At 53.7% G+C, this 13,937-nt stretch overlaps 1 protein-coding gene across 1 annotated transcript in view; it reads right to left on the bottom strand.

Annotated features, from left to right (window-relative positions):
• ZNF423 (zinc finger protein 423) overlaps window positions 1–11,812 on the bottom strand; it is a 328,168-nt gene extending 316,356 nt beyond the window's left edge. The window contains exon 1 of the mRNA XM_079908498.1: window positions 11,422–11,812. Within this exon, the coding sequence (XP_079764624.1) occupies window positions 11,422–11,461 (40 nt within the window). The 5' untranslated portion in view covers window positions 11,462–11,812. The remainder of the gene's footprint in view (window positions 1–11,421) is intronic.
• Between the last annotated feature and the right edge of the window lie 2,125 nt (window positions 11,813–13,937).

Raw genomic sequence — 13,937 nt, 5'->3', positions numbered from 1 at the left:
TTATGGCTATTGAAGTGGAGTCGTCTGTAACACTAACATGATGATGTCTCCTACACTAATGGTTCTTAACCCTGGCTGCACAGTCGAAGTACCCAAGAAGCTTTAAAAAAAAAAACAAAACTCACCTAGGGCCCCATCCTCAAAGAGTTTGGATTATTTGGTCCATGGCGGGGCCCAGGTAATGTTATTTCTTTAAGTGCTAGGATGATACTAATGTGTAACCAAGATGGGAAACACTCTTTTATGAAAATAGCAAATAAGAGAAATTGTAGTCAAGCACTATACGATATTATCTAGGTTTAAAATTATGTATGCATGGGTGTCTACACATATGTTTTTGTGTAAGGCCACCACAGAAGAGGTCTGGGAGGAAAATAACTGTGGGTAACTGTGCTCATCCCTGGGGGAGAAGGGGGAGAGATTAAATTATTTTTTAAGATGTGTAAATCGTTTTTTTTTAAGATGCGGATATGGACAGCCCAAAAGGAGAACACAGATGGGTGGTGGAGCAGGACAGACCTCCTGTGCCTTCACTTGTGACTCTCTGTCCCAGCCCAGAGTCCAGGCACTCCTCCAGCCCCTGGAAAGAACATGAGCTTCTCTGTTATCTTTTCGGGTCCCTTGGGCTGTTACAGGTAAAGGGAATGGCTATTGACTCAGGCTCCGGAGTTGGACCAGCCCTGGGCTAATCCCAGCTCTGCCCCTCCAGCCATGTGACTTTGGCCAAGGTACTTCTGGGCCTCAGTGTGTGCATCCATGAAACTGAGGCCCAGAAGATAAGTCAGAGATCTGTTGTGAGAACTGACGGGGGGGGGGGGGGGCAGGTGGGAGGAGCTGAAGGCAGGGCCTGGCACAGGTGAGTGCTTGCTCACTAACCCCCCATATCCTCCCCACAATCAGGGCCGGCCATGATGGCGACTCCGGATGGGCGTATGTAGGACCTGGACATTCTCCACCCACGTTGCCCCTGGATTAGAGGAGCATCGGGGGGCTTGCTCCAAGGATGCTTGGCAAAGGCCCTGGGGCCAAAAGAGCCAGGGGCACCTCAGACTGAACTGTCAGACACGTGAAAAGATACCGACATCACAGTCAAGCCCTTGACATGTTTTCTCTTATCCAATGTTCCCCTCAATCCTCGAAAGGGCTGGGGGAGCCAGGGAGGATCCAGCTGCCCTGCTGGCGGATCCCCACATCTGCCACTTCAGTGTTCTCGCTCTGCAGACCTGTCACTTTAAAAACTACCTTGAAAATATCTGACATCTTTCTAGTCTGTATTATTTTAAAGCCAAAGCATCTTGTGCTTTCCCATTCCTATGTTCCAGGAATTAACATCTTAACCCATCTAAGACAGAGAGCCAACCCAACCAGTTCCATCCCATTTCACAGACAGGAAAACCGAGGCCCACAGTGGGAGCTGTCCTGCCCAAGATCACAGAGCATGCTTCCTCCAAACCGCAACCCTCCCGTTCCAGAGAAATAAATCAATGTTGACTCAGACCTTCAGTGAGTAGGGGGTCTTTCTTTTTTACACTGAGTTTTATTTTATTGGCAGTTTTCCCCACAAACACATCCCATTCTTCTCCTTCCTCCTTGCTTCTCCCAACCCATCCCTCACTCCTAGTGCTATTGAAGGGCAAGCCATCCCTGAAAGATGCAGAAGGTCCTGAAGGTCGCTTAATGGAGGCTGGACTGCAGAGTCCTGGCCAGCACCAAGCTGGGTCAAATATGTCCACTTTGAAGCCCCCTCAGGATTGTGGCAGGAAGGGGGGAGAGGAAGGGACTTCACTCAACTGAAAGTTCTGTTTTATTTAAAGTTAGTATGAAAATCTCATATTGCTTTTATCATTTGAAAACAATGTTTTACAATCCAGCACAACGCTTGGCACGGTAGCTTCAATAAACTAGCTACAATCTCATAGCAGAGAGTACTACACACACCCCTGCCCCTATCTGGGCTGAGGATAAAGGGGGAGAATGGGTGCAAAGCATGCCAACCCCAAGGGGCATGAGGGTTCCCAGTCCTCCAGAGAGAGCATGTCCCACCTCCTGAACAGAATAGAGACTGGGGGAGGGGAGGGGGGGCAGGAGAGACCACCAGAGATGTCAGCTGTGAGCCCAAGTCACCCACAAAGATGATCTGTGCTCCCTATCAGTTCACCCACTCACTCATCGACTCATTCATCTAGGAATTCATCCAGTCATTAACCCATCATTTGTTCACTATTCACTCATTCACTTGTCCACCCGTTCATTTATTCCCTCAACAGTTTACACACTTACTCATTCACCTAACAAATCCTTTTTCAACACAGGGACCCAGAAGCCCAAGTCAAGGTCATCTGCGAATGAGGGTGGCGTCCTGGAAGCCCACCAGGCTGACTGCATCCTATATAAAGAAACCCTCCCCCTGGACAAGAAGAGCAAGGCCAGTTTTGCCAACTCTCAACAGGGCTGCTCTGAGGACCTGAGATTTGAGTTACTCCCTGTTGCCCCAGGAGGCAGACCCAGAACCAATGCACCTCAATTACAGGAGGCGGACGGCAGCTTCACAGAAAGACGAACACGTGAAATTCAAACTGAAAATGCACAGGTGTGCCACAGAGGTCGTGAGCTCCCTGAGACAGAAAGTGTGTGAGTCCAGGCTGGATGGAAACAAGGACGCCATAAACACACTCCAAGAAGTCTGAAGGAAGTGGCCTCCAAGGTTTCTCTTCAACGTGGGATTTTCAGGATCCCGAGAAGTTCAAAGGCAAAAATAGTAGAGTCTTCCCAACATGCGTGCCAGGCCCCTAGCTGGTCCCTCTCTCCCTGAGGGGATAGGGGACAGGGACACGGCTCCCCAGAGAACCCAGCGCTCTCTGCAGCCTCCATCCCAGGCGACAGGAGCCCGCCCCCTCTTTCCATCCCCCTGCCCTGGGAGCCTGCCTCTCCTCCCTCACCCTCTCCCTGGGGACTCCCTGGAGCTGGTGATTGTCTTTCCTCTCCCCAAGTTCAGACCTGCAGCCCCATGGGGCTAGGGACAAAGCAATATCTCAGGTTCAGGAACCAGAAATATGCTGTATGTTGCTGGTGGCCATGAGGTCCTGCAGTCCCCAGGCCAAGGGGGTACACCCAGCCAGGATGTGACAGCCACTACCATCCCAGCTCCCTTATCCAGCCATGCCCTGCTCCCTAACCAAGCCCAGATGGCCATCACTCTGTCTCAGGCAGGTAGAATTCAGTGCAACAGGAGTTAGGTGGACAGTATGTTTTACTTAATTAGGATCAACAGAAGAGATAAACCTCACAGCAGGACAGGGAATGACAACGCTGCAAAAAATAATTCATGCCCGGGTAACGAAAGGGCAAATTTCAATTTCAGGAAAAAAAAAAAAGGGGGAGAAAAAGGCACCTGGCACCTCCAAGGAGAACAGTATAAGCGTCTGCAGCACCCAGACCTGTGGGCCAGAGGTGGTGGGCAATCTGCGACTGGAAATCAAGGCAACAACGTGACCATTTCACAACAGCTGTCCCTCCCCTTCCCCATCACAGACAAACCAGCCTGAAGTGTGCAGGGCTGGGTAGGTCAGAGGGGCTATCTGGGTCCTGGCAGGCAGGTGTGAGGGCCACAGGGCAACCTCACACCTGCCAGTCTCAGTCTCCAGAGGAACGGTGCCCCTCAGGGAGACAGAACAAATGTTCTCATCCTCGAGTGGTCACCAGATGACTCAACAGCTCCTAAGCACCCCTCCTGCCCAGCCCCCAGCCCACCAGCCCCGATGGAGCCTTCATCTGCCCTGCCCGGACTTCGGGCACTCCAGTCTCCCCTCTCTCACCAGAGCTAGGAAAAGCATCACCAGCTCTCCCAATCACTTCATCTTCGGAGCCTCTGTTTCTCATCTCTCCCTAGAAAACGGAGGCCTTGAACTGGATGGCCTCCTCCGAGAATGATGGGCTAAGACCACGCCCAACCCACCACTACCCGGGCGTTGGCTAAAAATGAAAGTTCACAGTGGTGACGGCTGCACAACTACGAACGTACTTAATGCCACTGAACTGGACACTTGAAAATGGTTAAGATGGTAAATTTTACCGTATGTATACCTTACCTCAATTTTTTTAAAGGGAAAAAAAAATGAAGAGTTCTGAACCCCTCCCCAGACCAGCTGGGTGAGTATCTCCAGGATCTGGACCCAGGAATCCGCAATTTTAACCAGCTTCACTCCAGGTGAAGGTAACGAACCCAGCGCCGAGGATCCTCTAACCTGTAGGAATCCACTCTCTTCCCAAACCAAGGTTCCCTCACCTTTGCCAGCATAAAGCCTTGAATCATCTCAATAAATATCTCTTGCACGAATGATTATTCAAATTAACGAATTCTCCAGGTTTCATAGCCCCAGGAAATACTTTTATTTACCCTGCTCTCCCTCCAAAACGAATGCTCCCGCCACCTCAGACAGTACAACTGGTACAGCCGATGCTCTCACCTCCCAACCCCGGCCTCAGGTAGCGTCAGCCCAACACCCCCATTAGCTGCGAGAGGGAAATTACTGTTAAATTAGTGAGCCCATCTACAGAGCCCCATTTTATATCCCAATTCAGAAGATGACATGAACATCTGCTTTCACTTCAAGACATTAATTTTCAATTATTGGAGAAAAACAAAATTAGTCCTGACAAATTGCTGGCGAACACGGGCTCTTGTCTGGCAGTTCATAATAGCAACTTTGGGGGCCCACAATTAGTGTCCTCGGCCGGAGTTTCCTGAAGTGTCCTTGTCATCTGGAGTCAGTGGCAGAAGTCTCCTTGCCCCGAGTTCCGTCCGCTCTCAGGTGGCTGCCTCTTTGGCAGCCAGGTTCAGAGAACTAAGGAATTTCTGGTTTTCTCTTCCTGGAGAAGGCAGGGATGGAGGGGGAGGGACATGAATAAAAACACCCACCCTGACCATTTTCAGTTTGGGACATGTCAAGCTTGCCTCCCCTTCGGCAGCAGGATTTCACACACTTAAGACAGGAATGAAAATCACTCCTGAGTTCAAGGGCACCCAGTAAAGGTACCTTAGAGAGCCTTATAATTTCGCATTGGCTGTCTGCAGTGGGAGAAGGGTGGGTTACAAGGTCCTCTTATGAGACCCTTCTATCCCTACCATGATGTCATCCAAGATTCTAAGTCTAAAACTCACCAGGCCTGGCCTCTGAGATTAGAATGTTTATAAATCTTCTGCAGTTGCTGGGGGTACCATCAACCCAGGAACTTGGTTCAGCCCGGGTCAGGAAAAAAAAAGAAAGAAAACCTGGAATTTGCCAACCTTACGGACCCCAAATCCAGAGCAACCCACTTGATAAGAGATTATCAACACCGTAATCTCATTCGATGGGTTTTTTATGTATCTTGGCTGCTGTAGTCACTATATCAATAAGAAGCCACTGAAATGTGAATGAGCAGAAGAATTCTGAGATAATGATGTAGCAGCCTTTGAATCTGACTTGCCACGATTGAAACCAGAGTGTGTTTGCCTAGCTAACAGGTTCTGACTCTTAGGGGGCAGAGGCGGTGGTCACCAGAGGGAAGCAGGTCAAAAAAGAGAGAGAAAAAGAAAACAAAACAACAACAACAAAGGTAAATTATATCTTTAAGAAGAGAATGAAAAGACATTGCTAGTTCCAAAGTCAACTCATAACTGAGCTCTGACATTGTGTAATTGACTTCGCAAGTAGAACAACAGCAATGTAACAAAGAAAATGTCAGTGTTTTCACAGCACTAATCTAAAACACTGGGAGGCCCTCCCGCTGTCAGCCAGGGCTGACAATACAATAGCTTTCAAAGGGATATTACCATCATGCTTTTATTCCTGACAGCAATCAAGACAAAGAGAATCCTTTTCACAAGACATTAAAAATCAAACCTTTGTAAAAGAAGATAGGTAAAACAGCGTTCTCCTTAAAGACAGCCACACGGAGCAATCAGCTAATTGGCGCTCCTTGAAAGAGGTAAAGTATTTTTATTTACTGAGTGTACAACCCCCCCCCATCCCCGGCAGGTAAGCGATGTATCAAAAGTTTCCACCAGCATTTCCCCCGCTCCACTCCACCCTACCCTCTCCCACAGTCAGAGGGAGCTGAGGGCGCCAAAAACTTCAATTGGAATATAACCAATCCAGGCTTAATTAGTCCATTTTGGGTGCAAAACTACTCTGATTACCAACTAACATGCAGGAATTTGCAGAAACTGTCAAATCCGCCAACCAAGGTGTATCAAGGTTTTCCCCAGCTACCCACAGTAACGGGGAGCCCACTAACAGTTTTCAAGGCATTCTGTTGTAATTACCCTGGACCCTCAGATCAGAAAGGAACCCTGATATCTATTGCAAACATTTTCGAGACGTGAAGATAATATTCTTTGCAAATACCAGTGTACCATGGACAAGGTCCAGGAAAGGTAAGTCCATTTTAACCTCGGGCAAACAAAGAGTTAACTAAACCCACCCATCCACCTCCGTTAAAAAAAAAAGAGAGGGCCAAGATAGGGCTAGCCTTCCTCTGCTTGCCCACCATCAAGACAGTTTTAGATGCCTGCATGTCAGAAGTTAGTGACGCTTACAGAAACCTGCAGGTCCAGGAGCAGCGAGTTAAGAGGTGCTGACGTTTGCGACCTACCCACTCTCCAAGCCACTGAAGTCACATGGCCCACCAGTTGCCAAGGGGTCCAAGATACCATGTCCCCACACCTCTTCAGGGCTTGACAGAGCCACTGTGGTCTAGGTAACCCCAGGCCTCTAGGAGGGGGAGAGAGAACTAACTCCATTTCTGGCAAGAGGTCCCTCTGGAACTCGGAGCCAAGGTGTTTTGTGACTTTTCCCTCTGGTACCTAACAGACCATCTGCCGAAAATACGCAAGTGAGTCCCGTCACTCAAAGACAGAAACATTACTCTATACACATCTGCAGAAGAGGATGCTTCTACTTTTCAGACAGAACTGGACACCGTTGTTTATTTTTAAACAGTATCTGAAAAACTGGTGCTATTCACTTTACTGCAAAATGGGCTGAAATTTTAAAAGAAGAGGGAACTGGCCCCAACACTGCCTTGAAATATCCATTCTCCTACCACCACCTCCTAAATCAGCCTTGTTCCAAGAGCCAGGCGGCCCGTCTCCATCGGTGGCAGGTTTCTTTCGTTTACACATCCAAATGAACAGTTAAGAGAAATCAATGCATCTAATTGCCAGACTATTAAATCCTACATCAGGGGAAGAATTCCAGAGCTACCAGCTTAAGAGCTGGCTACCGATATAGCAATGATTGCAACTTTCTATTAGACTGAACCAGACCTGCAGTTTTAGTCTCCAGCTAGGAACGCTGTATCAGATGCTGCACTCCACTTTCCCCCTCCCTCTCCCCCTCCCCTGTTAACATGCTGTAGCAGGCCACAACAGTGCCAGGATGGTTCTACGCAATTACTTCATGACTGTAAAGTCACCAGCATTTTGCACCTTTCGTGCGATGCACACTCAGCACCTTATGGTTAAACGTTTAGCAGGGTCCTCCTGTCCAACACACATAGTTTATCTTATTGCTTATTAAGTTTTTGCAAGAAACAAGTGGAAGAATCTAAACAGTAATTACTAGACATAAAGGATGTTTTCTAGAGTGAGACAGGTCCTCCCAAAGCTGGGAGTTGGTGACTTAATTGAGGAAGGGGGGATTAAATGTTAGCTGCCCCAATCCACATAGAAAGCTAAAGAACCTATAAAGGATTTGTTTTGCCCTTCCTACAAGCTCATGTACGTTTAGCCAAACAAATCTGGACAATTTACACCTGTATGTGGTCTCAGCTGAATCAAGAAACCTGTAACCTCAGATGCCTCTTTTTATTACAACTCAATTATTTCCATGGAAACACGAGCAGTGGCAAACTACACCGCTTCCAAGTCCCTAGACCAACAAATTTATAAGATGGACTTTGGAGGAGCTATGGGCTGGCAGGAGAGGAAGACAGAGAAGGGGAGGGGAGCACAGAGAAGTCACTGGGGGTAGTTTTGGGATGTTGTAGTTGGCGGGTCCATGGACACAGCCTGAGTGCTAATTAACATTAAGAAGTGTAATTAACAGGCAGTTGCTGGATGGAGGAAATCAACAGTATTACCAATTATTCAAAAGTTTTAAGCTGAGCCTGGGAAAAAAGATGTATTAATTTTCCATATAAATGGAGGGGCTGTTTTGTGGATCTGAGGAGGCAGTGTGGGTAAAGGGAGTAGGTTAACAAACCACCTGATATCATTGGCCAAAATAACATCAGTGAGATGTGATGGGAACAACCCCGGAGAATGAGGCCGAGATTATCAAAGGGAACAAATCATCTCACAACAGCCACACCACACCACCAGGAAACAGAAAGGGAGAGGATGGTGTCGGGAGGGAGAAATCGGTCAGAAAATGTGACTTTTGTAACACTGATATTTTTTTTGGTGTGTGTGGTTCTTTTTTTTTTAAATCACAGGGCTTCTGACGACCAACGAGGCTATTCTCCCCGCTGCCCTACTGCCTAGCACTCTTCTCTATTTGTTGGGTGTCCACCCTGGGAGCTGGGTTTTCCAAAGAAAGACAAACATCCAGGGGGGACAAGTGACCCCACTCCAGAAGGGAGGTTGTGTCTCTGAGTGGGAGGTGCGACGTCCCCACTAAGACCTGTCATGCCCTGCTTGCAAATCACACTTTCTGAGCATCCACTAGAAATTGTTACACTTCTGTCTTTCCTTCCTGCTATGGGCTTTCACATTTGCTAGATCAATTACGAGCTATACAGCCAAGCAACTTTCACAACATATAATGTGCGGACTGGGGAAGTCCACAATGCCTCGATGTTAGCCCTGACACACAGCGGCGGAGGCCAAATAAAATAAAATTCAAAAGGTACCACTGTTCCTTAAGAAGCATCTTTAAAGGTGAAGACCTTGTCATTTTAAACACTTGATAAGGAGCTGTCCACACTCAAGCACACTTTTGAATATTGCTTGAGAAAGGGGGGGAGGGGAGGCAGTTCTTGAAAAGCAATAAATCCATCACCTGCTGTAACTCTTATCTATTCAAATTATCTTCTCTCTTAATTCCTCCCCCTTAAGGGGCGGCATCTCCACCCTGTTCACCCCAGTAAACTGAATAAATGGCAAAATGGTGAGAGACAAGGGCTGGAGCTGCTTTTGGAAAATGCAAAGAGTCGCGAGAAGAAACAGAGAATCTCACACTCCAAGGGCCGAAAGGCAAGGCGCTTCTCAAAATGCCTACACTAGTCTTGTTCCCACTTTGCTGTCTTCCCCCCATCAATTAGTTTGAATTCTCTGCTATACATGTACATATACACATTGAGAGAGACAGACATTCATTAAAAATCATGTCCAAGCTCATTCCATGAAAGGTTGAAGACTGACTCTTGAGTCTTTCTCAGTGATACACAGAGTGGTTTTAGAATTAGGTTCCAGCAACTCTGAAACACCCACCCATCTGTTCCCGGCAAATTGCTCCACCTTTGCTTTCTGTGCCTCGACTTCTAAAAGAAAGAGGTATGGAGGCATGGGTTCGAGTTAGAGGTAGGTAAGCTCTGCATCTTCCTCTATGAAAAATCTGTTTCTATACGTAGATTTAACTCAAAATCAACTGCCCAAGTTGGATAAAACTGTTTTTCCAACCAGAGACTCCAATTGTACATTTTCCTCTGGGCCACCTTAAGTGGCTCTTGAAGGAGTGAGCAGTGAGCCAAGGAAAGAGAAAAGAAATCAAACATTATTTCAAACCGAGAACCCTTCTATTCAGCAAAAGGACAAACATCTAGCGTTTTCCTGTCCCCTTATTGAGGTCTCCATTTTGGTTTCAACCAGAACACCCTCTAGACCCTCCAGTTCTGTGGAACAGGTCAGGCTATCCAGGACCGGGATGCCTGCCAGAGTGAGGGGAACAACACCAACTTATCTCAAGGAAAAAGAGGAAAGGGAGCAAGCGGGTTGCTGAGTTTGGACTGAGTTGGTCCGCTGCTAAGATGACAGGGAGAATCTCTGCTGAACCGAGTGCCCGCGATCTCCTGGGACTTTGGAAGGAGAGCAATGGCGGGTGTCTCAAGACCCTCCTTGCCAGATGCAGCCCCAGCCATTCCAGCCAGGAGCAAGGCTGGCAGGAAGGGAGCAGGGGCCCCTGCGCCTTAGCGCGCAGGCCTCCAGGAAATGAACTTTTCAGAGCAGAACTGGGCTCGGGCCAGAGGTCATCAAGGGAATTGGGAGAGGACAAGGGCCTCGGGACTTTTGGCTCCAGAGACGTAGCGGCTCTCATCCTGTCCCTCCTCTGTCATCTCCCAGCGCGGGGGACGGGGGAGGCCGGGCACCCACACAGGGGAGACTGGAATGGGGACAAAGCAGCAGACGAGGCCAGGAGAGGGCAGCGGGTGGGGAGAGGACAGGGGAGGGGCTCAGTTGCCTTCATGCGGCATCTCCCCGGGGCCTCTGCTCTCCAGGGCCCCGCTCGGCCCGCGGGCGCTCGGTAGAAATAGAATGCGAGACAAGGACAAGAAGAGGGGGATGTGGGGCTGTGTGTCCTCACAAACGTGTGCACTCCGGGGACCTGAAACGGGAAGCCAGCCTAGGTGACGAGGGTGTGGGTGCCCGGGGTCGGGTCGCGGGAGCTCTCCGCGGAGGGGCGCGCAAGGCAGCCGCTGCGCTCCCCTGGGGACCAGCGTCCCGCCGGCGCTGCGCAGACAATGAACTCCTGACGGAGGCTCCCGGCCCGGTTGGCCTCGGTGGAGGAGGCAGGAAGTATGGGGGCCCGTGCCGGGAAGGCGGCCTGGGCAGGGGGCGGGGAGGGGGCGCCCGGCGGCCAGGGCCGGGGCCCGGGGCGCGCGCAAGCAACGCCCGCCGCCCTCGGCTTCCCGGGGCGACAAGGCGTGGACAGAGGAAAGGCGGCAAGGCCCGGGGCCCAGCGAGAGCGGCCTCGGAGCTACCGGCCTCCTGGGCGCCCATCCTCACCGCCTCTTCCTTCCTCCCGCCGCCCGCCCGCCGCCGCCGCCGCCGAGATTCGCAATCCCCGCCAAGTCGGGCCCGCACCCCTTGATTGGCCACGTGGGCCCGGGGCCCGCAAAGAGGGAGCAGCGAGGGCTCCTCAGCGGCGCCCCCAGGCCCGAGTCCCCCGCGGGCGGCGGCGCCGGGCCCGGAGAGGGTCCGGGCGGGTAGGGTGTCCGCGGTATGCCCCCCTCCACCTCCACTGCCTCCGCCTCCGGCTCGCGGCTTCCTCCTCCCCCTCCTCTTCCTCCTCCTCCGCCTCCGCCTCCTCCGCCTCCTCCTCCTCCTCTCCGCTCGCTCGCTCGGGTCCCAGGCCGCCCGCCCGCTCGCCGGTCCCTCCTCCCTCGCTCGCTCCCTCCCTCCTTGCTCGCTCGCGCCTCCGCCGGGCCTCGCTCGCTCACCTTTCACCGAGCGCGGCTTCGCCTGCTTCCGCCTGGACATGTCCGGGGCTCCCGGCGCTCCGTCGCCCTCCGCGGCCGGCTCCCCCCGCCGCCCCCCGCCGCTCCGGGCTACCCTTCTCCCCCTTCTCCTCCTCCTGCCTCTCGGAAACTTTTTTTTTTGCAGCCGGGTCGGCAGCTGTGGGGAGCGGATCGCAGGTCCGGGGCGGCCTCCCTGGGGGGGGCGGCCCGGGCCGGCCGAGGCCGCTCCGGGGCGGGGGGAGGCCCGGGGGGCGCGCCGGGGCCCTGCCTGTTGCAATGCGGCAGCCGGGGGCTCTCGGTCCCAGCAGCGGTCCCAGCGGCGCGGGGAGTCCGGAGGCCACTCGGCCGAGCCGAGTTATGCAAAAAAAAAAAAAAAAAAGCCGCCCCCCTCCTCCTCCCCACCCCCCGCCGGCCCCCGGCCCCTGCGGCCCCCTCCCTCCCTCCCTCCCCCACCCCACCGCCACCCTCACCCTCCTCCTCCTTCTCCTCCTCCGCCCCTTGCCGGATTTTTGTGCAAAGTTTGCAGGCGTCCGGCTACGCAACCCGGTGCGGAGCTCACAATGAACCCATCTGAGGAGGGGGGACGGGGCTGGAGTCGAGGGGGTCTCGGGGGGGAGGAGACCGGGAGGCGGTCGGGAGCGCGGAAGCTCAGCACCCCTCGAAAAAAAAAAAAGCCTTCAGATTACCCCCTGCTGCACAAAAAATAATAATAAATATTAATGGTTTTTAAATGCCCAAACGCCTGGTTTGGAAATTATGATGGATGGGGAAGGGTATCCCTCAACTCAGCCTACTTGGGGGGTTCGAAACGGCCGCAGCCGCTCGGAAGCCGCAGCTCGGGGCCCCTGGCTCACGCCCCCTTCTCTGGCTCTCGGCTCGGTCCGGCGCCGGCCCCCCGGAGGAGGAAGGGGCGCGCGGGGGCGCTCAGGCGGCGGCGGGCAGGCGCGCCCGTGCCCCGGGCATTGCTCAGCCCGTGCGCCGGGCCGCCGCTGCCTGCCCTCGGGCTACGGTGCTCAGCGCGCGGCGCGCAGCGGATCCCCAGGCCGGTGCCAATTCGCCGGCCCCGCTAGCTGCCTCCATGGGCCAGGGGCTCGGAGAGGGGGGAGGCAGCGGCCGCGGCGGCGGAGGAGGAGGACGAGCAGGCGGCGGCCGGGCTCCCGTCCTCCCGGGCAGCGGCGGCGGCGGCTGCGCCCCGGCTCCTCCGCGCTCCAGCCGGCGCCGGCCCGCCCGCCAGCCTCCCTTGCGCTCCTGTCTTCTTTGTGGTCGCTGGCTCTCCTCCTCCCGATCCGGCTGCTGGGGCTGCACTGCAGAGACACATAATAAAGCCAGGCTTGGCTGGAAATGTAGCCGGGTCCCAGCAGGAGGATGTGAGGAGCGGAGTCCCGGCGGGGGAGCGCTCTGATCCCGTGGGGCGCCCCGCACTGCTCCGGCTCGGATCAGACGGAGAGAGGGCCAACAGCACCGAGCGATGGACAGCGCTGGAAATACAGCTCCGGCCGCCCGCAAAACCCGGACCGCGGCGGCAGGCACGGCGCGGGCGCGGGCACCGCACCCGCACGCGGGGCCCCGATTCCGGCGCTGACGGCCCCGGGGACGGGAGGAGGGAACAGACACAGGGCCCACGAGTACTGTCAAGCTCGCCAAGGTACATTTGCATCACAAACTGCAAAAAGTGAGGGGATTGGGGGGAGGGGGACAAACTGCGGTGAACTGCCCAGGCACTGCCACCTCCGCAAATTATGCCCCACACATATGCATATCCCTGAACCTGGGTTTTCCCTCTCGGATTCTGCCCAGCGGTCCGTGTTTGAAGACCATTCCTGCCCCACATCCAGAAACTCTTCCACGGCTGGGCTAAATCTGTTCGCCCCCAACACCTGAATCAGTGGGGTTCCCGCGCCTGGTTGCACGCTTCTTAGCTAAGACTATAAAAGAAACACCCTAGCCCCAAAATATTGCAGTAGCACCGCCTCCCCCCACAACTGACATATAAACCAGCTCCTACTTGACACAAAGTTTTGCCCCAGCCACCAGGGGGCGCCTCGGGTCCTTGCAGCGGTTGAACCAGTTGAGGCTTGGGTCTCGGAGCCGGCAGGCCAACGGCTCAGACTTAGGAAAACTCTTCCCCAGGCGGCTCCCCTAAACAGTTCCTTTGCCTCCCCATCCCCCACCAGCTGCAGGAGGCCAGGTCCAGAGAGGGGAAAGGGACCCGACAACACCCGCCCACCCCGCCCTTCCCTGGGCAAGTGGCGCCACCTTGGGCCGGCTAGCCCCAGAGCTGGGAGAGCGGAGCGGGTGCGCGGCGCGGCGCTGGGGGTTATCAATCTCACGGATCGATAAGTTGCCACTTGGAGAGAGGAGGGCTGTGTCCCCTCGGAGACGAGTTACCCAGGGCAACCTTTCACGGAAAAACCTGCTGCCCGCCGAGAGCCGCGCCGGGGCCGGCCGGGCAACGGCGCCCGCCCCAAGCAGGACGCCTGCGCCCCGCCGTTTCCCAG

This window comes from Stenella coeruleoalba, assembly GCF_951394435.1.
Source record: "Stenella coeruleoalba genome assembly, chromosome: 20".
Classification (NCBI taxonomy): Eukaryota; Metazoa; Chordata; class Mammalia; order Artiodactyla; family Delphinidae; genus Stenella; species Stenella coeruleoalba.
The sequence above is the reverse complement of the archived record's forward strand: the minus strand, read 5'-3'. Positions and strand labels throughout refer to the sequence as shown.